Raw genomic sequence first — 25107 nt, forward strand, 5'->3', positions numbered from 1 at the left:
AAGAGAAGGCTTAATGCTCTTCTTCACAATAGTTTTCTTCAGAAAGCTTATTTTGTCATTGTGTATTTGCAATGTTTATTGTCATGATCTGTTACCTTTGAAATTCATGTGACTCAAAAAATTTCATGAAAAAAACGAAGTATAATGAAGATATAATATCACATAAGTTAAGAATTTTCCTCTAATTTTCACCTGCTGTAGGCTTCAAAATATACCCGAGTTCACTTTCATTATTCCTGATCTCTCCCATCAGTGAGAGAGGGACCAGGATCCTCAGGGTTACATATCTAACCACTGTACTTGGCTCAGTTCAAGCTACTCATATACTTACCAGCCACCACTGTTCATTGAATATTGTGAAAAAAAGCATTTTTTGGGGGGGGAAGACTCAATCCAAATGTGGATTTGAATTTTCAGTTTCCAACCCTCATGAGTTCAGACCACAGGGTCAATCGAAACAAGCAAGAAACAAAAGTGATTTCACTTTTTCACCTGTTTCTCTGATAGTGAGTATATTTTCTGCCTAGCTTTAAAGCAGAATACTATCTGTCTTATTTCACTGTTTCCCATATTTCCACCATATTGAAACTGTTTAATCCATCAAGTAGAAACTGCTGCTTTTTGCATAGTGTGCTGCCGTGCTGAGAAATTTAATATGGAACACGATAGCCTCCCAGTTATTAACATTATAATTTCTTCCAGTATTTTATTGGTTGCTTATAAATACATTTTTGTTACAACATAATAGTGCATTCATGGTCACGATTGTATACAGGTAGGAGTTGTTCACTTTTCTCAAATATTTGCAAGAAACATAAACAAAAACCATATGTTTCAAATATTTCACCGAGTACCTTTTTCCACTTCTGTGCATGTTGTAACTGTTTCAGCCCTGTTCTGTTTCAAAATCCTACCACTTATCCTGTGTTTTATGATATATTCTTATCTTTCCATATTTTTAAATATTCTGTTAAAGGTATTCTAAATTGAAATTTTTTTTCTGAACGTTAACCACCAATTTTTCCTGTCTCTCTGATTGTCACAAGAACAATATTGATTCCAGCTTCTAAACAGATCATAGGTGCTTTTCACTGTAATCTTTGTTGTTTGCTGTTAAACTTTACTGTAAACTTGGCCAGTGTGGGAGCAAGTATTTTCTATGTTTTGCGTGGAAAACTCTTGTGTGACCGAGTGGGTGTTCCATCCACATGGCATCTTTACTTGTGTTTTGATATCCAAAACCGTCTAAGAAAGAAGGGTTTCTTTAATACTGCTCCACTACCTAAATATCTTGCTGGCTCAACATTTCAAAGAACGCTTTGTGCTGTCCAGGCATTCTCAATAATTGCTAGCGCAACAGATGGGCCAAAACCCAAAATTCTCAATCCAGCTCCCCTCCTTCCTCCACACCTCTTGTCTTCTTGGAAACTTTGGAAAGTTGAATCCAGACGCAGAATTTAGTATCACAAATTGGCCAAAACCCAGCCCCACCTCCACTCACATTAGGGGTTTTCCAAATCCTAATCCAAAATGTACTGCCTAGTCTTCTTTTCATCCTCATTTCTTTGTGAGGTTCTTAAAACTTGAATATTCCTTCTTTGGTGATACTTTGGCATTTTCACCTGATTAATTTTAGGTTTGGTCATGATGATCTAAATCTGCCTTCAGATTGAAAACTCTGATGAGAAAGAAAGTGGAACTGAATCCCACTTGCAATAGAAAAGCAAAAAGACATAAAGAATTACTTATCCTGTACCGCAAAAGAAAAAAAATAGTACAAGGCAAAACCTCCAAAGAGGTTAAAAAGTGTGTGAGGCTTTTGTTTAGTTTGGTTGTTTTGTCAGTTTATTACTTATAAATCTCCAAATTTCAGCTGGAATGGTTTACAAAAATATATGCTCAATTCCTCCCACATTCAAAGGCAACACCATCAAGCCCATGCTTTCTTGCATAGTATCCCTAAAATTATGGACTTTGTAGATAAAATAACAAGACTTCTAAAAATTGTATGCAAGCCTGTTTGTTGGTTTGTGTGATCTCTATGGCATGTCAATCTTTAAAGATCATGATTTCTGATTTTTTTTTCCCACTAGTAAGCCTAGAAATTTTTAATGAAATGTGAAACTTTCACGTATTGACATGACATCGAAAGTGGGGCCTGTGAGGTAAAACCCAGTATTGACTAGGAAACTAGTCATGGATTTGTAAGAGTTGTCAACATAGCACACTTCTCATGTTCAAGATTCACAGCAAGAACTGCATGTGTTCTACTAAGTTCATAGAAGTGAAGCATTTAATGTCAACTAGCTGACACACTGCTCATAGCACATTGCTAACTCCTATACATAGTTAAAGGGAATTTAATGTGATTTTTCATGGTAATGATCAACATACCAGTTCATTTAGCTAATGGTATTGGTTTGCACCTTCTGAGGTACTGTACAATTCTGTGCTCTGACCCTTCCTGCAAAATCAAGGGCACATAGGCTAATTTTCCTGTACATACAGTGCCCTTCTTGTAAAATGTCAAAACTATTTTGTGGACTAGTTAGAAAGTATGACATGTTTACACCGTCACATGTCTAACATGTACCGTTAGAACAACCACTATAACAACCATTAGGAAAAGCTGAGATATAATAGTAGCTGTAAGACAGCCTCAGAAGACTCGGAGTTAAATATATTGCACACTTTCAAAAGAAGGATTGAAAAGAAGCATGTGGCTGCACGGAAGTACGGGGAATCCCTCTTGTGTGAGGAAAAAAAAAATGGAAGGCAGAGGCTTACCTTCCAGAAGGAGAGTGTGAGTGGCACATGATTATGTGAGCCCACTCAGTGTTGGCCACTGGGATGACTAAAAGCAGGAATCCATTTCGGTATGCCCACAACAAAAATGTCCAAAAGATGAGAAGTATTAAGACTATATATGTGGCATTCTCTCTCCTGAGAGAGAAACATTAGAGGAATGATGGATCTGTGCTTGTCTATCTTACCTGGGATGCTCCAGCAAAATAGAAAGAGGAAGTAATTTTGCATCTGCTGTTGTAAAATTCCCCCTTTTTTTTTTGTTGTTGTTGTAACTCGGATCTCAGGCATGTCAGTTCAAGATGTTTGGCTCATCCACTAAATTATGACACTCTTCCAATGGAAAAAAAAATGTTAATTGCATGTTAAATTGTTACGAAAGATACTGCAAAAATCTATAGACTTCAGGTTTTTTTCAGTGATTACATTTTTTTTTCAGTCAAAGTTTAAGGTTCATTACTGAGGTACAAGAGGCATCTTTCCTAGTTCAGAGTGTAAATGATGACCATGTAATACAGCAAGGGGGTGTAATTTATCACTTCATTTAGTGCAGTTAAAATTGTAGACGGAAATTGTCCTCACAAATGAGTTTATTCCATCTATCCCCATAGTTCCACAAGGGAAGCAACTGTTGTGTTGACAGTTCAAAATATGTTTCAGGTAAACGTCCAGTTAAACAAAATGGAACAAGTGTGTATCACTTGGTTCTTGAGACCTCTCCTCACATTTGTTGCAGTGGATCAGGCAACAGAGGTCATGGCCTCCTAGTTCCCAACTTCCCCTGCTGCACCTCAGTGCTCTTGGCAGCCAGTCTCCATAGAGGGCAGAGTTGAGATGAGACTGAAGGCTGAACAGCTAACTGTCTACTGTCCTGTCGGGTTACCAGTGAGTATGGTCATTCTCACAGCTATAATTTGCTTGCTATTGTAGGTTTGAATTATATCTCAGTGGTCTGGACAGGTGCTGAGATAGTTCAGTCTAGAGAAAGGAGGCTCTGGGTAGACCTTAAAGTTCTTTGCAACTCCTTTGAAAGGTGTTGTGGTGAGGTGGGAGTTAGCTTCTTCTCCCATGTAACTAGTGATAGGACAAGAGGGAATGGCAAGTAGCACCAGGGGAAATTCAGGTTGGATTTTAGGACATTTTTTTCTTTGCGAGAGTGATCAGGTGCTGGAATGGGCTGCTCAAAGAGCGGGTGGAGTCACCAACCCTGGACATGTTCAAAAAACACTTAGATGTTGTATGGAGAGACATGGTTTAGTGAGGAAGTATTTGTGGTGAGTGGACATTTGGACGGGTTGATCTTTGAGGTCTTTTCTATGATTGTGTGACAGATTTAGCATGTATTAGCAGCTTAACTTCTGAGGAAAGTACTTCAGTAATTGCGGCTGTGTGTACATGGGTGAGCTTCACCTTAGTAGCCTTGGTAGAATATCACAGAGCATATAGCGTTCAATCTAGTCCTTTTGCATCTACTCTTGGCATACACACATAAATTCAATTTTCTAACTAAAGCACTGGCTCTCTTCCGTTTTTCACTTTCCATACTTCTGCAAGTTTCCAGGTTCCCAGAAATCAATCCAGGCTTATAAGAGAAAATCTAAGAATAACTGTTAACTGAAAAAGTAAAAAGAAATAAAAAAACTGTGGTTCTATGGACCTGATGGCAAAAAAAAAAAAAAAAAAGAAAAAGAAAAAGAAAAAAAGGTCGAGCCTCCAAGAAGAGACAGGTGGCTTCTGAGTGAAAATGGTAACATATACCCCCTGGGAGATCAGCTCCAAAGCTGAGTTCACTCTTTCCTGCTATAAAGCATATTGATGTTAACAGTTTTCTCCTGCCTGCACGTGTGTTTTTCAAATTAAGTATTTTTAAATCTGTGGAGCTTAAAATACAGCCTCAGACACCCCTCTTTTGCTTCTGCTTCTATTTCGTATAATCTGCTATAGGTGTACAGGACCGATAAACAGCTCTGCTTTTCTCACAAGCAGTTGAAAACAAATTTAATTTAAATACCTGACAGGAGGAAGAGAACTGAAGTTAATGGCCACTTCAAAAAGTGGAAGGGGTAACTTTCAGGGCATACAGCAGTTTGTGTTTACAGATTCAGTCTCCCCTAAGATGGTGACGGGTTTGTGTTTGTAATATCACCATTTGGAGGTGACTTATTTGCAAGTGTATAATCAGCAAGTAGTACTGTAAGCAATGTTGGACTCTTGATCTCCAGTATTTTTTGAAAAGTAATTTTGAAACTGGTGTGAAGGAGAAGGACTTCGTCTAGCATTAAGATTTTGCTGAGACCCATTTCTGTCTTACTGGTGAAACAAAGGGCAGAATACTCACCATCAGTACAGGGTAGCCCACCCATTGCAGCTTCAGCTATTTTTTCTGCTGTAGGTAAAAGACTTTCAGTGCTCTGAACTCTTGGAGTCATTTTTGGACAGTGCCTGAGGCTTTGCACCTTTCAGACACTTTTATATCCTGTGGGACACATTTTCCTTCTTTATTTGATGTAGAAACAAAGATTTCCATCCCCAAACTAGTGCTCCATATCTAGAATGACCTTTTAGTAAAATAAATTAAAAAACACCATACAGAATGTTTACATAAATTCGGTATAATCATAGTCCTGATCTGAGCAGCAGGATATGGAGAAGTTCAGCTCCAATACCCATCTAGGCTCTTCAGAAGCCTTTTTTTTTTTTTCTTTTCAGTCTACAGTCTTTTCTCAGTTCTTTTCTTTTTCACTTAGTAATGATTCAGATGAACCTTTAGTAGATGCAACACTGCTCCATAGCAGTTGGTAGATATTGGGCATGACCCGTCATTAAATCTGTATGCTAGAATCTGAGTAGACTGTTCTTTTGGACTTGATTCATATGAGTTTCCATTCCCTGAATTTAGCTTTGATCTAGGTTGAAATATGTACAGAAAACCCAAAGCCAAAATGATGTAGTACAACATTTACATGGATTCATGAAAAATTCAGGGTGTTTATATGAGTGTATCATGAAACAAAAATTTAATATGCATTCAGAAATCTGTTCTGAATGTGCAAAAAAATTAATTTCATTTTCTCACCATCATCCTGTGAGAAAAATGCCCATCAGCTGCAGTGGGAGGTAAAGTAGCGGAACATTTGCAGGGGTATACATTGGACACAAATAGTCTCCAGTTATTTTAGTTCAGATGAATTAGCTGGTGATGAGAGGTCTGTACTGATAAGAAGAATGTCCAAAATTTATTTTCAAGATACTATTTTTTACAAAGCTAAACACTGAGTGTTCAAAGCCAGGAATTTGGAAGTGGGCTATGTACTGTTAGTACAATATATCCCATTTGCTGGGCAAAGAGATAAAGAAGTCTGTGGATATGAGTATGTCCTTCTCATTTATTTCTCACCTACCCATCTTAATGTATGCAATCACCACTGGATCATTGTGGTCCTTAAAAAGAAAGTAGTGATCATTTCACCTATTTGGTATTACAAACCTTGCTGCTATCTGTAAAAATTTGGCCTTGAGAATTTGATGTACAGGAATTCCAAAAATTAGCTGTAATTACTTCTTAGATGACATTAGCCTTCTGGGGAAAGGAAACAGATTAAGGCAAAAAAGAGACAGTGGTGGCCCAAGAATACTATGGAAAAAGAACTCTTTGTACTGCTCTCAGGCTTGATGCCGAAGCAGATTTGCTGGTGAAGCAAAGTGTTTGGGGTGAATGTTTTGTTGTTGTCATTACTGTTATTGATATTTAGATTTTCTGAGTTTTCCAATGCAATCTGAGAAGTCATAAATACTGCCATAGTATCATTACGCGGCACATTCTCCACTGCTGAGTTGAGTGTAGCGCAAAAATAATCCACACACCAGCTCTCCTGAGGAAGTGGTCACTGTATTTTCTGTGCGGGGGGGATTTGGCCATATAAAGGACTCACTGACACAAGAAAGAAAGCTCTTAATATCCATTTTAAACCCTCTTTCACTCTTCTGCATTCACTCCACCCCACCTAGTTGGCTTTTTATCACGGCCCCTTCCCTCTGAGCCCTCTGAACCAGTCTTCCAGGTTCTGTTTCTCAGCCCACCACATTCAAAGGTCCCCAGTCAGGCTGCTGCTGGCCACTTCAGGCTGAAATCTCCTTCTCCCACTGTTCCTGATTACCCTTGTTTCTTGTTCCAAATTTCTCTCTTCAGCCTAATTTTCCAAGCCTAGTTCTGTCTAGTTTCTTTCTTTTCTATTTAGGCCTTTGGATATCTCCAGTATTTATGCTCCTGTCCCTGCCCTGCTAAGTCAGATCATCTTCTTTCTTCCTGACTACTCAACATCTGTAACCTCTTTTTCCTCCCAGTTCCTTTCCTCTTGTGTACTCTGCATCTCTCCCTGTTTGTTCATCCAACTTCTCCAGGCTGTTTTTCATTTCTGCGGATGTGCAGCTCTTTCAAATGGTCTGTGATCTACACTTGGTCCCTTTTCCTCTCTGACCCCAGACCTGATGCCCTTGGCAGAGCTTCCCTCTGCTATGCTCATTGCTAGCATTCCGTTCTCCTCCCCTAACACACATGTACATTGCTTTTCTTCTTTTCTCCATTGTCTGAACTTACTGAGGTACAACAGCCAAAATCTCAGGGAAGTCAAGACCTTCTGCATATCCATTTGGACAAAGCACACTCTGCAGCACCATAACCTTCTGACTGTGAGAGTCTAGCTCATTCCTGTGTGTGAGAATGCCTGTTGCACTGGAAAAGAGTTTATTGGATTCAGTTTGCATTTTCTGCTTTAGAAAATTAAACAAAAAGCTAGACCAAAAGGAAAAATAAAAAGGAAGTTAGTACTTCAGGTCGTGCAGGGACATGGGCATGCAAACTGCATGGGGCCTGGAAGTAGTGAGGCACTGGAACAGGATGCCCAGAGAAGTGGTGGATGCCCCATCCCTGGAGATACTGAAGGTCAGGCTGGAGGGAGCTCTGAGATCCCTGATCTAGCTGTAGGTGTCCAAACAAGTTGGAATAGATGATCTTTAAGGTCCAACTCTAACAATTCTATGATTCTATAAATCTGTGAGTCTTGAACAGGGGGAAAACAGGGTTTGAAACCCCAGTCTTTCAAATTAATTCAAAGGCAGAGTTCCTGGCTATCCTGAGGTGTGTATCATTGTGTTTCTGTGCAAAAGTGCCCCTCCCAGAAGCTCATTTTCCTTGTAATGCTGAATAGGGTGATTTTTAAGTTTACCCCATGAGGAAGAAAGGTAATGACAGAAAGGCTGATACTCACTCATCTTAGAAACATACCTGCTTTATGATTTGGGATCAGAGCCATATTCCCTTATTGCTAAATAAATGGAGGAAAGAGTTCCAGAGAGCATTTTTCTCTAGAAAAGGCACAACTTTAGTAAAGCATGCCGAAAAAAATCTTCCTGGAAGACTGCAGTGTTTTCTGATTGGTGCCTTTTATGGCATACGTTATATATTGACACAGATTAAGTTTCCCTCCTGACTGGAACAATGCGCACTCAGGAGTGCTACTGACCCAGCTGTAAGCCCGACTGCTCGCGGCAAGTGGTGGAGCAGAGCTCCTGGGGACGGCTGAGCACTCCCTCCAGCTGTGCCATTCTGCCTCTCTCCTCCTCCTTCTCCTCCTCCTCTCTCTCCGTTTTCTCCCCCTCTACCTTGCCTCTTACACTTTCTTCAGACCCCTCGGCTTTGTTGTGCTGCATGTCTGATTAGCAAGAGGGGCATTGGCTTCTCGCCGGCTCCGGCAGCGCTTTCCTTCAGCCTATCCCAACCCACCCACTGCTGCGGCTCGGGAAATGTGAGCAGGGCTGATGGAGACGGAGAAGCGGGGCTGAAGTTTCGCACTGGCGCTGGATGTGACAGCGGGCAGCAGAGCGCTTCACAGCTCGCGCACGGTCCGACCAGTGTCCCGCACCAGCCGACCATGGAAGGCTGCCGCTGGGCCGCTGCTGGCACCTTGCTTCTGGCTTCCCTCCTCCTGGTAAATGCCATTTCTTTCCGATAAATTCGCCTAGCTTGTAGCTGATACTGTATCTGCATGAATGTATGAGGGCATGCTTTTAGTCTTCCAGATCAAGGTAGAGCTTGCTTTGAAGAAATCATGTAAACCTTATCCTCTCTGAAGAACAGAGAGCCCTGATAATGCAGGCTGCTGCAGGTAGAACCAAGGAGTTGATGTTGGCATCACTTTTACAGACTCAGACAGCAGCAACCTGTGAGTGGTAATTTAACTGCTTGGGATTTGGAGAAGTGTCATTTCTTCAACCCCTTTAAATCAAACTGTGTCATACTGTAATGTTACTGAAATTTTCTTCCTTCCTAAAATAATGACAACAAATAAACATGTATGTATATATTGTATATATGTATATATATATATGTACATATATATACTTTTTTTTTTTTTTTTTGCTGTGCCTGTGCACAGGCACTGAACCAGGTACTGAAATTTTCCTGCAGCTCTGATTATTGCTGCAACTCATTAGAGAGAAAACTTTATAATAACTTTTGTAAAATACATTATATGATATCTGGTTTGCTTCAGGGCTATAATGCTTATCATTATTGTATGATATTCTAGCATAATCCCCATGATTATCCTGATAGGATGTGTTACAGCTGAACACTGTAGCTTTGTGGTTTGATTGATATTAAATGTTCCATTGTGATTCAGACTTAATTTCATAAGTACATTTGCTATCAGAAAATCTGCAGCAAGAATATTAAGTACAGACACTTCTGATACTATAGTGGTCTTGGCATGGCTTTGGTGTTTTGTTTTTATTTTTTTTCTAGAGACTTAATTAAGTATAGTCATTTGAATAACAAAGAACCTTAAAGAAAATTAATGAACTTTATAAATCCTTGCATCTTTCTACTTCCTACTTATCTGTATGAAAGTCTATTCTAATTATTGTAAATTAATCTCAATGCGTTTTTAGTAATCACATTTAGACCTAAATTAGTGGGATAACCATATCCCAAGTGCTTAATAAAAATAATGGTATGATTTTTTTTGAAAACTTTTAGATGTCTAATCACTAAATTCCGTTTGGTTGCTAGAACTAAGAAAGCAATTTACACTGAGATTTAAATTTCTAGTTTGTTTCAAGATCTGTTTTCCATATGCTGAAATCACGCAGAATGGCATAAAGTCAGGCACCGGTTCTCCTTCACATATGGAAATGAGAAGTTTATAGCCTGATGACTGTAATACAGTATGAACCAATCCTTCAGTATTAATTCAAAGAAGATCAACAGGAGATATGACTCAACAAAACTGTGTAAGGACTGTGGGATCTGGCCCCACGTTAAGCTCATACTCATAACATTTATACTTCACTCTCCTTCTTGTGACTTAAGTTCTCAGTCCCTGATTCATGAAAATAAATAGTGCATTCTGCTGCCAGCTATTATGCATTATATTCCATACTATACTAGTTTTTATTTGTATGACTTACCCTGCCTCAAGAGATTTCCCCCCCACCTCCCACCAAATCTCTTTGTGCCTTAAGAATAGTGATGTGAAGCAAGCTTAAAGTTCTTTTTTGAATCAGGCCATTCTTTTACTCCCTCCACAGTCAGGGAAATCTTTTACTTGCTTTCAGCAGGAGATTAGGTAAACATGCCAGAATTTTACTTCTAGCTTGGATAGAGACAGAGATTAGTTGTAAGATAACCATATTGCTACTGTAGCTTATTGCAGTGTGAGTTCATACAGGGTGTGGGTCATCGATGTTTCTGAGGAAAAAGTAAGCACTGAATAGGGTTTATAAACATGTCTATTAGCCCTACAGATGCCAGCCCTTAGTCAAGTAGGTGGAATGAGTATGAGAGCTATGGAAATCTATGCCTGGGTTGATTTGTTTCTCTAGTCTTGTGTGTCCCTAAAACCTCTTTCTTGCCAATAGGGAGCAACTTGAGCAGACTCTAGTCATGAGGTACTCCAGCAGCATCATTAGAAGTGTTCTAGTTCTTAGAACTTCTAAGCAGTAAGAGTTGCGGTCAGCTACTCACATGATTAATCCTGCAATCATTTATGAAACGCTTCTGTATTTTCAGTAAGATGCTATAAAGAAAGGCTCTTCTTTTGTTTTGTGTTCTTGCCCCCATGAGGAGGTTGCATAGCTCAGACATTGCACTGTTCCAGACTCTGTGCACATAATGTTGAAGAGATGGAGAAGTCCAGAGGCAACATCAAGAGTAATGTCTTGTTAGCCAGCAAGTATAGTCTACTTCAAGGAAGACCACCTGGAGAAATGTTGTACTCCACATATTCTTCTTCATAAGAAATCATTTTCATTGAGTGGTGGAAGACTGTGTTGCTTGACACCATCTGACAGATCTGTGGACTTTGCAGTTCGGTTGTTATCTGCCTTAGAATTTGCTCCATGCCCAGACATCTTGTTCTCTTGGCATAAATGGCAACTGGGTACTGTCAGAGATACTTTTAAGAATATAACCCTAGATACTTGTCTTGAAAAACTAAAATCAGATTGAAAGTAACTTGAAAAGATTGTTTCTCTCTTTCCAAACTGAGCAGGTATTTGGAGAATTTTGTTCACTGCTCTGTGAACTTTTGCATGCTAAGAAAATATTAGCACACCACTTTTAAGAGGAACAAAAGAGAACAGGCATTCAATTCCAAAGGTTTCCCTTTCTATCGGTTTAAAAATAAAAGCCTAGCACAAGCAAATCACAGTTGTCTAACTCAAAGGGAATGTGGCCAAAACCATAACCAGCCATTGACATGTGTGTTCATCCAAATTTGAAGTCAAATCATTTCATGTCAGAAGGGCATTTAATCACATTTGCATTTGTTGTTTGCATCTTTTCAGCGGCTTTTTTTAGCTCTCTTGGTTGCTCTTGTGGTATTTACAGAACTAACACTAGGAACTGTAATAAAGCACATGTGTGGGTTTTTTGGTTTGTTTTTTTCTTGGTGTCTTTTTTTTTTTTTTTTTTTTGAGGATTTCTTTTTCTATTCTGTTTTGTACATGGAAAATAGTCAAATACAATAGTCCATCCCTTCCAGGCTCTTTGGCATTGTATTCCCCTATTATCTAGCTGTGTCTGTCTTGGATGACCACAACCACAATTAGCCAGTGGAATGAATATAATGCTTCTTGTTTATATCCACATGTACATGACACTTTTTCCTTTCGTGTGTAGATGGGTCTCTCTACTGTTGTGTGCATGCTTATCTGTTTCTACATTTATAGCTGTAGAGAAGGATTTTCCACTACATGGTCCTAAATGTGCATATATATATTTGTACATAGATTGTATGCAGACTAGCTTTTGATCTCCTCTATTGGTGAGATCAAACAGAATCTGCTGAAATTCATAGCTTAGGTATACAAACCTAAGTTTTATTTATGCAAAGGAATACAAAACTTCTGACCGTTGAGTTTTGTGGCCATGCCATCATACTCTGAACAGCTCATGTCTATGAAAGACACAGCTTCTTACATGGACATCTACATGCAACTAGGTCTGCATATCCATCACTTTCTTCACATGTAGCACTGTGTTTGGGCTTATTTAGTATTTCTTCTCCTTCAGAGTTTTTTATATTTGCTTTTATTTACTCTTTACTTACTTTATTTACTCTTTCTCAGTCTGGAGAAGAAAAGCCTGTGGGCAGACCTTATTGCAGCCTTCCAGCAATAAGGAACTCTTCCTTGAACCTGCAGTCACTCTTTTATCTAAATTGCTTTTCATGGCTATTTGCTTTAGCTTGTAAGAAAAGTCAAAGCTGTGTGGGCAGCAATTATGTGGATAAGAATAGGGAAATGGCAGTCTGTTGTCTGTCATGTGAGGGATGGAAGGAGAATAGTATCACCCTTATAGAAACAATTAGAAAATTTAGGTCAGAGAGAATACGTTTATAACACATTATCCATATCATTCATATTTATGGTGTTAGGATGAGGAACAGGAAAAGGAGAAATAAATGTTCTTGTCCAAGCCGGGAACAGTTACAAAAGAAGTCTTCCCATGTAGTAGACAGCAACTAATCAAAAGCTGTCATGAAACACCTAATTTCATCAGAATACCATCCTTTGGTATGAAGTGCAGCAAGAAGTGTTGGTACTTGTTCTGGGCATTACTGTCTTTTCATACCACGATATGGACAGTAGGCTTGTCTTAACAGATGGCTGACTAGCTTTGGATGTTGGAGGTCCTATAACATAGAGTCATAGAATGGTTTAAAACCCTTCCCCCTTGTCCGATCCCTACACTCCCTGATAAAGAGCAACTCTGTCCTGAAGGCCACAGTAAGATCTTCCCAGAGTCTTCTCTTCTCCACACTGTACAATCCCAGTGTCTTTCAGCCTTTCTTCATTGAAGAGGTGCTCCAGCCCTGTGATCTCCTAGGCCATAAGTATATATTCAGGCAAACCTCAGAAAGAAAATGAATAATAGATGGACATTTCTTACAAGATAATTGTGTGCACCGTTTTATCTTCTGTTATAGGCTCTCCCACCATTTTATGGAGTTACCAGCATTTAAGTTTCTGCCCATCTTCTTGGAAGTGGGAAATGCTCTTCTCAGAGTAATAACTTTTGATATCTATATAAGCGTAGTATAGGATGAAATTAGAGACCAAGTTCTTCAGCTATATAAATTCATTTTCCTCATCTAAATGAAATGACAGTACACTGAATTTCACCTTCTTTCCAGTACAATCTTTTTTTATTTTGTAACAGCTTTTCTTATGAGCTTTTACATGTGGTATTTTAATGCCATGTTTATGAGAAATTAAAATACTTCCAGAAAGTATTGGTCATGAATATCCTTTAGTGAAACCTCTGAGTGGCCAATTTTCATATTCTCAACAGAACAGCTTTACTGGTGGCTTTGTTTGTTGTGGCTCAATCTGAATGTACACACTGAGGACTGATATAAATCAGCATCTTCACACTGACAGTGAGATGACATTTTATGACATTATTAACCCTAAGTTTGTTCCCAACTTTTTTTTAAGTACCTTGATTAGAATTTCATTTTGCATATGAGCAGTTTCTTTTCTTTTTGCTGCCAGAGCCCAGCTTCTCCAAATTTCTTCTTAAAGTAGCTAACATTCTGGTGAAATTGGAAAGCGATATAGACGAGTGACTGGGGGAAAGAAAGCAGAGAGTATAGCTTCTGGGATTTATTCTGCTTCCAAGGCAAGCATGTGCAGGAGTCTTAATAGTTTTGCCACCTGTGAATTATTTGAATACATCTCACTGACGTGTCCCTTCATCTATATGTGCAGAGAAAGAAGTGGTATGTTCACTAATTATTCAGCACATCGATTTTCATAGTTTCAATTTTCATCTTCATTGCCTTTATGGAATATCTTCCAAAGCTTCAACCCTTTAGAGGTTGCCCTGAAATTTCTGCATTTCAGGGACTCCTTTTAGAGCAAGTTTAGTAGAGAGGGTGTCAGGGCAGAGGGAAGTGTATGTGATAACGTAAGACATCCTGAAATAAATTCCAAGACTACTAAAGGAACAAGACAGGAAATTATATGCAATTCATAATAAATTAAAACTGTCCCATAAAATGAATATAACTCATTTTGTTTCCATATGAATATACTATAGGGGTGTCAAATTTCCCCTTCTAGCTTTGTTGGATATAATCTCAGTCCCTGTTTGAAGTTTGCTAGTGTGTTGTTCAGATCCTGTGCTATATCAACAGAAACAAAAGTGAAAAGAAATACAGGAAGCAATAAGGTGTCCTACTGTTCTGGTGCTGGTATCAGATTGGTGGATTATTTATTTATTTACATACTGACTGACTGACTTAAATCCCTGTGTTTCTCTAAGCCTGAGCTGTTAAAAGCATCTGTTGTTGAGGCTAATATAAATACCCTTAACAAGCCCAGGGCTGTACTTTCATTTTTCATTTTGGATTTAAAGGAATGTGAATGGATTATGATTGTGAATATATTCTGGATATGACATTTTCATAGTTCCTGTTTAAAAAAGAGAGGGGGAGATTTTCAAGTTACTGTGTTATTGACAATGGTTCTCTTAAAAGGTGTAGCCAGGGACACATTTTAAAGAGGAATGATGTAAATTATTTGAAGGGGAGGCGAAAGTAAACCAACAGAAATCTCTGAAACTGAAAACTTCAACATTCACTTCTCTGCTAATTTGAACTTGAGCAGTCTTGTGATGGGGTCGGCCACACATCAGTGCTTGTAATCAGCAGGGCAAAAGGAAGTGGATTACCAGAGATGAAGACTGGCTTTTGTGCAACATACTAGCTCCAAAATGTGGATGTGTCTTTCATTTTATCTGCTGAGGAAAAAAAACCATGATTTTTTTTCACTGTGTGTGATATGAGAGAGTAGAATGACAGCAGCAACTGCTTATAACCTGGAATTTCTTACATCTTTGTAACTCAATTTAAAGTGATGGATAAAAAAATATATATAATTTGGTACTCCTGGAAAATTCCTGCATGTCAATACTACAAAGTCTTAACAGCTGAGTACTCAGAGGGTTTTGACCACAGCACAGAGTCTCTTGACTCAGTACCGGGTCTGGTTTTGTTCAAAAACTTCATTAGTGACCTGGATGAAGGGGCACAATGCACCCTCAGTAGGTTTGCAGATGATACAAAGCTGGGAGAGGTGGATAACATGCCAGAAGGCTGTCCTACCTTTCAGCAAGACCTGGACAGACTAGTGAATTGGGCAGAGAGGAACCTTTTGAACAAGGATAAAGTGTAGAGCCCTGCACCTGGGAAGAGTAGCCATATGCATCAGTACAGATTAGGGGCTGACTTGCTGGAAAAGAGTTCTGTGATGCAGAACCAAGGTGTTGGTGGACAGTAGGTTGGCCATGAGCCAGCAGTCTATACTTGTTTTCAAGAAGGCCAATGGTATGCTGAAGTGCAGGAAAAAGAGTGTGGCCAGCAAGTCCAGGGAGGTGATCTTCGCTCTATTCTGCCCTGATAAGGCAGCATCTGTAATCTACTGTGCCCAGTTCTGGGCTCCCCAGTTTAGGAACTTCTAGGGAGAGTTCAGCAGAAGGACAGAAAGATCATTGGGCGCCTGGAGCACTTCTCTTATGAGGAAAGGCTGATCTGGAGAAGTCTGAGAGGGGATCTTATCATAGCTATATATATATATCTAAAGAGTATGTTGTCAAGAGGATGGGGCCAAGCACTTTTTTGTGGTACTGAGCAACTGGATGACGGGCAGTGGCCACAAACTGGAACATAGGAAGTTCCATGCAAACGTAAGAATGAACTTATTTACTGCGAGGGTGACAGAGCACTGGAGAAAGCTGCCCAGAGAGGTGATAGTCTTCTTTGGAGATAAAACCCTCCTGAACACTTTCCTTTTTAACCAACTCTATGGAACCTTTAGCAGAGAGTTGGAGTAGATGATCTCCAGAGGTCCCCTCCAAATCGCACAATTCTTTTGTGATTCTGTGAGAGCATTTTCCTTTAAAGAAACATCTACATTAATTTGAGATTAATTGTTTAATGATTAATACAGAGTAAAATGTTTTGTGATCTCTGAAATTTTTCACACACAATCACAGAATGGCCAGGGTTGGAAGGGACCTCAAGGATCCTGAAGCTCCAACCCCCCTGCCGCATGCAGGGCTACCAACCTCTCCATTTAATGCTAGACCAGGCTGCCCAGGGGCTCATCCAAACTGGCCTTGAACACCTCCAGGGATGGGGCATCCACAACCTCTCTGGGCAGCCTGTTCCAGCACCTCACCACTCTCTCTGTAAAGAACTTCCCCCTGACATCTACATAATTTCTGGGTTCTCCTTCTCCCCAGCCCTTTCCTTCCTTTCTTCCTCCCTCCTTTCTACTTGTCTACCTGTCTGCCGTCTCCTCTTTTTCTTTTTTTTTTTTTTTTGTTCCTTCTCCCTCTTTTTCTTTTTTAAATAAACACATCTCTTTCAGTTTTTCTGGCTCCATTAAGGCTTAATATTTTAATCCTTTTTATGGCCCTTTGTTATTAAAATAAACACACAGACAGCTCCATTAGGTAACTAAGGGAGATGGCAGACCATCAAAGAGTAGAAGACTTTATTTATTTTGAATAAACTTCATAATTGTGGGTGTTTATCTGAAATTGCACAAACCCTTGGAGACTTCTCCCTTCCCTGAATTCCCTCCTGATCATCTTTTCGTGTAACCCAAGGCAGCTGGGTTACCACCTGCTTCATGGAGCATGGAGCCTGACGCCTTGCAGGTTTACATGACAAGGTCTTCTAGTCTGGAGTTTCCAAAGCACTATTTCTGAATCCAGCCCATGTGCAGGTTAAGGCACATGAAATGACTCATGGTTAGGTGTTATGGCCTCTGCAGAAATTCAATTTGGGGGGATATCTGAAGCCTAAGGTTAGCTCACTAAACCAAGGGAAAATGGCTAACATGCACTTCTTCAACATATTACCCCATGTCCTGGAGGGAGACAATGGTTTAACCATGGAGCTGGAGCTGCCTGCCTCATGTGGGCCATTTTTTCCTTGAGGCCAACAAACACAGCCAAGCCAGCATACAGCTTTCACTTCTTGGCTCTTAGAAAATGTGTAGCATGCACTAGGCATTATCACAGACTACAGTTTTCCTTTTCTCTTCTTCCCTTTCTCTGCACCCCTCTCAGCTCTTTTCCTGCCCCCAGTCCTTCCTATGTGAAAGTTGAAGTCTTTGAGAGTAAGATGCACTTTTGAACCTGTGCTATTGGGTGGGTTCCGAATTCTGGAAAGTGATTTCACCCATCCTGCATCTGAACCAGTCCTAGCCTCAAAAACTGTTCTGAGTCAATTAGGCGACAAGTCTGAGGTCGAGCCAGCTTGGACCTGCTCTGTGTTGGATCACCCATGCCTGGTGTTTACACCAGTACAGCAGGATTTAAATACAACAGGGTGTTATAACTTGGGTCTGCGAGAGCAAGAAAAAGAGCTCTTGTATTCGCATTGCTCCCCTGGTGTATATTTTCATATGGGTAACTGGAGTGAGAGATAGGACTGATCTGATTTTTATAAGACACTGTTATAAAATGTTATAGGGAGCGCAGCATGTAGTGTGTTGAAGTGATATGGTGTCAGCTCCATCCTCTGCCAGGAATCCCCCTGGCTGGCTGCTACCCTTTAAGAAGAAGAAATGAGCTCACGTTTGGCACATTTCTCCCGGGATACTACTTCCAGCCCAGCCTTGGGATTGACTGTTTAGCTCCTAAAGTACTGAGATGACTGTTTATCATTTCTTCCCTTTTTCTTGCAGACTAGAAGGCATGTACTCTTCTATGATGGGTCATGGGGATACGTTTTAGAAGACTGTATATATACAGCTATGTGACTTGCTTGAAGGCAGGAGGAATCCAACAGAGCAATGTGAACAGCACTGGCAATGTTTTGATCCTTCAGAGAGCACTTAATGCACAGAGCTGATGACTGCCAGAGGGTGCAGATATGTTCAGCATCTACTCATAGTGATAAGCCTGCCTTGCATGACTACGCTGTTTAAGAATAAAAGACAAAAAGAACTCAGGACAGAATGGAGTACCACAGCAAAGTTGTACTTGTGTCCCTGAGAGCTGAGCTAACAGTATGTCCATTGGGTGATTGGGTGTCTTTCCTCAGGGTAAAGAAAAATTGTCCACCTATTTCTCTCCCTGTTGACTCTGCTCATAGGACCAGAATAAACACTGAAAATCTGCAAGAAGATCTCAGTGAGATTTCCAGTTCTCACCTTTTCATCAAGGTATCTTACCCCAAGAAGCTGGTTTAGATTCTGAAGAAAGAATAAATGAAAAACAACCTAGAAAAAGATTAGGATTCTGCTCTTTTTTTTTTTTTTTTTTCTGGTCTATTGCCTTCTAGGAAGCTGAAATGAGAAAATAAATCCTGACCATTTGTCTGTACTGGCAAAGTCTGAGTATAAATTAATTTCCCAGAGTGCAGTATATACCCTTACATGTGTGTGCTTCTGTGCCAGTGCCTTCCTTGCATCACAGTCACTCAAATCAAGGGTTTCCAGTGCCAGGGGCTTTCCACAGGAAGTACTCTCACGAGCTCTTCACAGGTGTTTTGCCTGATCTTGCAAGTGCAAAGGAGGCAAAAGTTCCAAGCTAATTTCCAAGACTGGAAGCCTTGGGCAAATGAGCTTGGACTGTTCTGCTCACAGCCTTACACTAGACAGGAGATAGCCTTGCCCCTCCAGGGAGCAGGGAGACAGTGCAAGAGGTACAGCCACTGCATCTCAAGAGCTCTGATATTTACCTCAGCTACTTCTTTCCAGATTGCTTAGCAGAGAAGTCAGTTTCTTAGCAGAAGTTTGCACAGACATCCTTTTGATTTGGCCATAGGGTATAGCGTGCCGTTAATCACAGGAATAATTGCACCCATGGTCACTCAGCACCTCAGATGCAGCAAGCAGCTCTGGCAGCTTGGGCAGTACAGCATTTGCTCTTTCCATCTTCTTTTAACTTCCACAAAATCAGAACATCCTTTCCTTTCGGAAGGATTCTGCCAGGCGTTGTGTGGTCCCTCTCAGGGTGTCTGGCTGGCAGCTCTCTGGCTGAGGTTCACTGTCTTTTCATAAGATATGGTCAGGGTAATGGGAACACAAGCTATCTGTCACACCAGCTGAGCAACACTAATTCATTCTGACCCTGACACACCCAGTTGGGAAAACAGATTGATGTTCATTCCTACTCAGCTCTTCATTATAGTGTTGAGGATACCATGAGGAGCTCTACTTGAATGAGTTGCATGAAGGGGGCAGATATCTAGTGAGAACTGAAGGGCAACAACTGCCATGAGGAATCCTAGTGCTTCCAATTAATTATTCTGCTCTCAAGATAGGTTTTATCTTAAAAAATCTTTTCTTAAAAAAAAATAGTACTGGAAGAGCTGATGTGCTTCAGTTATACAGTACTATTTAAAGTGATGTGCAATTTTATGCCTAGATACATTAGTTTTTTGTACATGTGCACTGAAATTGGACATGCCAAGAAATTTGACTCAGGATATTTCTAAGATAATAGCTTAGAAATGTTTCCACAGCTAGTCAGAAATGTCTTGTATGTCAACGCTTTGTTTGACAGTAATTACCAATATTAATTCAACTAGCTGTAATTTTTTTTTCAGCATTGGCTTCTTTTAAAAGCCAGAGATTTCCAAGCAGTTTCCTATCTGAACTGTAATCCATCTGTTACCTTGGATGGAATGAAACAAAGATACACAACCCTGTGAAAATGAATTCTCATAAACCGTGTATTTACATTAGTTGAAGTTAGAAATGCAATTTTCCTAAAAGGGATGGGGTTACTGGCCTTGTCTCCTGCTCTTACGTAGGTAAGTGTTGAAAGCAGTTTCTACCTGGTTCACTACAGACAACATTTCTGTACCCTCTGAAGTATGTAGTTGACTCCAATGACAAGCTAACATCAAAGGATGATCAAAGATTACTCAAAAGAAAGAGAATGTATGGCTTGGCAAGTATTTATACAGGGATGTGCTTGGATGTGTCTGAAAAGGAAGGGCAAAAAGACCACATAATAGGGAAAGATAACTTTCTGTGTTTTTTTTTGTCCCTAATATCATTTTCACAGTAGCAAAAGAAAAGTGGCCTCAGAAGAGCCTTGCGTATTGTCACTGACAGTTCATCATACCCCTAAACAGTGGGGTATGATAAGAAACAGATGATTCAAATTTCTTAACCAAACCCAGTGATGCATATCATCTGGGAAATAACTGTGGCTTAAACTCTGTATCAGTGCCTTACTCCAACAACAGGTTAACTGCATTTTGTGCTACCTATATTGCTGTTTAATCTAGGAAACATACAAGTGTCTTGAAAAATATGAATTTAGCAACATTTTGCTGAAGAAGGAGGAAGGCTGGAAACCTTTGTAACCAAAGAGCAATGAAATAACATGATCTGCATTTATACACACTCTTCTCTGTGTGACACTGACAAATAGTTGGCTTCTGTAGGGATACTACAGTTCCAAGGAAAATTTTAAATTAAATTCCAGTATGTGACTAAGACATTTATTTTCTTAAGGCTGAACTACTTTTGTAGGTCTCAGATCTGAGCAGAGGTCTTGCTACTTTTCGTGTTTCTCCCTCTGTGCATTCATACACATGTGTACACACATGCTCCTGAAAGAGACATGGTTTTCTCATCAGGAATGCAGCTCCTGGATGGTCAGGCAGCTGTTGTGATTTAAAGATGTGTGACACTTGTTGTGTTTTTCACATACTATTCCAGATGTTGTAAAAGATTTCTGTGTATACTGTGTGTTAATGGAGAGAGTACGAAAGACCTGCTATTCAGCTCATAGTTTGATTATAACATGAATGCTTGACAACTCTTAGAAATAACCATTAAACACTGATGCTAGAATTTTTTACAGTAAAATTGGACACCAAGCTCTTTTATTGGTCAGACTAATTTTGTTATATTCTAAGAAGCTCTTTTTTCAAGTCATATTTTAAATACCTCTCCCTCTCCCCTTTTTTTTAAAGATTTTCAATGCTATAATTTATCCACTGACAAGGAGTTCATTTCTTCATCCTTCTATTTTGTACACATGATCCTTCTTGCTCTCTTGGATAAATGCATAAGGTTTCCTTCTCCTTTGAGGATTATTTTAGGCATCCTCATCCCCCTTTCCTCTGCAACTGCTGTACTGGGTGTTAGCTGCAGGATCATCCTCAGGTTAATTGTGTATTAGCGTAATGAGATATAAAGAAAGAGCTGATTTTGATTTTTTGTTGTTGTTTTATGTAGGTCATTTATAAGAAAATTGCTTTCAGGGAGTGACGTTTCTACCACTGATGCTGTAGATATCAGGACAAAACAGTGAGTGTTTCCTGGGAATCTCAGACTGAGATCCACCTGGATAGACAGGATAGGGAAGGAAGCTCTTTTGGAATCAGCAGCAGGGTGTAATGAACCTTCATGAGTGTCTGCATTCTGCTCCTTTGGCATATATTGATATTTGAAAGGTACCAACCTGGGTACTTCCGATAGGGATAAAAGACTTCTAAAACAGGAGTGTTACTTAAAGCAAGCTTCAGCTGGTGGCTGCTTTGCTTCTCTCATATTTAGAGGCCGTACCTGCCTCTGCTCTGGTTGTTGTTTGGTTGTTTTGTTTTTCTTCTCTGTTTTATTTCCCAGCTTACTATTTATGACAGTAACTTCATGTCTTTATGTAGGTTTCTCAGCTTAGATGGCTTGGTTGAAAGTGGTTAAAAACTATGAATTAGTGGTATAAGATCCTTACGAAAAGTTTGCACTGAACAGTGAATCCTTAGCTTGTAATGGTAGATACTCCTTAAGCCTGCAGTGTAACCATAATCTTCTTCAGATTTGGCTCTTCAGGCATTGCTAGAATTTCAGGCACAAGCTTAACTGTACAGTTTGCAAGAAAGAAAACCACACTACTTTCTTTAACATTAAACGTGGATAGAGTTGAAATGAATTATGTTTATTCCACTTGTTAAAAAAAAACTTGGAGCCTGTTCCAGCTTGAGATCACATGCTTTCTGGGAATATATAGGTCTTATAACAAATCTCAGAATGCAAATAACAGGCACATGGCTCCCCTCTGGGTGGGAGTACAACTTATTTCTGAAAAATTTGGACCTTTAGAATGTCTCGCTGTGCTGATGCTTATAATCTGTGATGAGGTAAGAGTACTTGGTTTATGTGATTTTACCTTGCAACCCTTTTTAATTATGTCTTTGACTGGGCTTTCAACCAGTGCTAAACAACCAGGACAAGAACCCTTTTTTTAGTTTTCTTGTGAAGTAAAAGCATAAATACAGACTTCTTTCTTAGCTGCAAAAAAGTACAAACACGAAGTTTTATTCTAAAAATACCCTTCAGAAAACAGCTGAAATAAACTTGATAAACTGGCATCCTGGTCCTTTTGTCTCACATTTATCTGTTAATGAGATTGTATCTAGATGATGGATGGCATCTGTAAAATTGGTGCATGTGTGATCTTCTGCAGCTGTGGGGATCAACCACATTTTGAGTTTGAATACTTACCTTACCTTAGATTTTACATTTACCCATTTACCATTGTGTTGAAAATAAATCATGTTGCATTTTAATAAGGTAAGATAAACTGATAGTGTCAAATCATTGTCACTCATTCATTAGACATATCCAACATTATGTCTCACTGACTAAATTAATTCATGCTTTTTTTCCTAGCAGTAGATCCAAAGAAAAATTACATCATACTAAATGCTACGGAAACCTAAAACTGACTCAATTACTCATCTAAACTACCCTCCAAAACCTGTTTTGCAGAAGGAAGTACTGTATGTGTTTAAAATACCATTACATACTGCATGCCATGAAGCAAACTGAAAATGGAGGCTGGTAACAACACGGAATCATCAAGTTACTCAGCACAGCTAGCACAGTCCACTTTGGCAAAAGTGCAAAAAATGGGGCAGCAGGATCAGAGTAGTAGAGGTCCTTCACCAGAGCTGATAAAGGAGAGCTTGCCTTCTGTATGCTTGGTTTAACTTCCTTTTTTGGAATTATTTGAAAAATTTAAAAATAAATTAAAAGAAAAAAAAAGTTTTAAAATTGTTTGGAGTTCGTTTTAAGTCATTCTTTTAATACTCAGCTTGTCTTCAGTGTTATTTTCTTGAGCCTCTTTAGTTTGACGACAGTCTTCATTTCACCGCAGTGTTCTTTGAACCAGATCTAAAGGTCTTTCAAAAGGACTGGCTTTCTTTGTGTCAGCCAAATAGACTGCAAGGGACGTTTGTATATTTGTCTTCTAAAATGCATGCTCTGGTTAAAAAATGAAGGACACGTGCCTTTGAAGGGTGAATGAACAGCAACATAAGGAATGCAGCAGACGTCCACTGTGAAATGCCAGGGAGTTACAGCTGAGTGGATGGCCTGTTGCTTTATTCTGCCATTGTCCTGACTGATACTAGCCTCTGACTGAACTCTCCCTGTCAAAATAAACGACCATGTTTGGTTTCTTTGCAGGGAGGAAAACCCACTCTGCCCAAACAGACAGACAAGATCAGGTTTGGGCTGTGCCTTGATGGAAGAAAGAATGGAAATAGAGGGAAATAAGAGAAAGTGGCTGGACAGGTGTCTTACAAATCTTACTTTTCTTTCTTTCAGACAATTTATCCATTGAATTTTGCCAATTTGCACACACTCTGAGCTAAGTTAAGCAATTTTAAAATGATCAGCTCTTGTTTAGTTACTCTTAATTTATTGTGCCAGTCTATCTGGCTTTTTGGAGTGAACAAAACAATGTAATTACTCTGTCAACTTGAGTAAGTTAAGTTCTGATCTGTGAGCTTGCTTCAGGGCAGAAGACTCCCAGGGGATGGTAGGAACAGCACTTGGAGTGTTTTTATCTTTCAGATGTATGGAGCTGATGACTATCAAAGGGTGCAAATGTATACAATACTGTGATCATTGGCTCTCTGTGGGAGAAACAGGTTTGATGTGAGACTTTAGCCTTGTTACTGAGTTGAATATAGAGACAATCAATAAAAGACATGCTCTTCATTTCAGGTAGCCTGGCTATTTATTTAGCAACACAGATGACACTAGTGGGTGTTCAGGAATGCCCTTGAAAAGTTTTGTAGGATTAAATTATTTACACATTGGAAAATATCTCTCAGTATTGGTGGTAAGACTATACAATGCATTCTTGGCTCGTGAAAGTAAATGGAATAGTTAACCTCTTGCCTCGCTAAATCCCAATTAACATGCATTTCATGTCCTAGTGTGCCAGACTTAACCCTTTTCTCCACAGAAACATTGTTCAGTTTGGATCTCAGCATCACATGATGATTTCAGTATCTTCCTTATACTGATATATATTAAAACTGCTCACAACCCTAAACCATCACCACCACTTCCTTTTTTGCCCATGAATAACAGTATTCAATACTGGTGTATTCCAGTTGGTTTCAGATTTCATTACAAACTTTTACAGAGCTTCAGTGAAGATGAAACAATTTTAGTGTTGTGCTATCTCTGAAATAATCCCTGAATGTTGACAGGTGACATCAATCTTCTAACAAGTTCTAGCAGTATAATGTTGCTTGCTGTTTTTTCTCTGGTGAAGATGTACAAAGCTTTGCTCATACACTTGTCTTCTCATTTATTCCAAATACCAGTAGAAGTGTAGAATTCAGTGTGTGACTGCCCACAGCAACATTTGAATGAGTACGCACTCTCATGCATAGGTACTTCGATCTTTGGACAGAGAAAATGTAATGATAGTTCCAATTCCTTAAGGTGAATGCATGAAAAGTT

At 39.5% G+C, this 25107-nt stretch overlaps 1 protein-coding gene across 1 annotated transcript in view; it reads left to right on the forward strand.

Moving 5' to 3' along the window:
• Positions 1 to 8735: 8735 nt before the first annotated feature.
• Positions 8736 to 25107, forward strand: part of ADAMTSL1 (ADAMTS like 1) — a 172957-nt gene continuing 156585 nt past the window's right edge. Inside the window, exon 1 of the mRNA XM_042826731.1 lies at positions 8736 to 8792. Within this exon, the coding sequence (XP_042682665.1) occupies positions 8736 to 8792 (57 nt within the window). The remainder of the gene's footprint in view (positions 8793 to 25107) is intronic.

The sequence above is a fragment of the Centrocercus urophasianus genome, unplaced genomic scaffold (assembly GCF_019232065.1).
Source record: "Centrocercus urophasianus isolate 14NV4802_14NV808 unplaced genomic scaffold, USGS_Curo_1.0 seq_27, whole genome shotgun sequence".
NCBI lineage: Eukaryota > Metazoa > Chordata > Aves > Galliformes > Phasianidae > Centrocercus > Centrocercus urophasianus.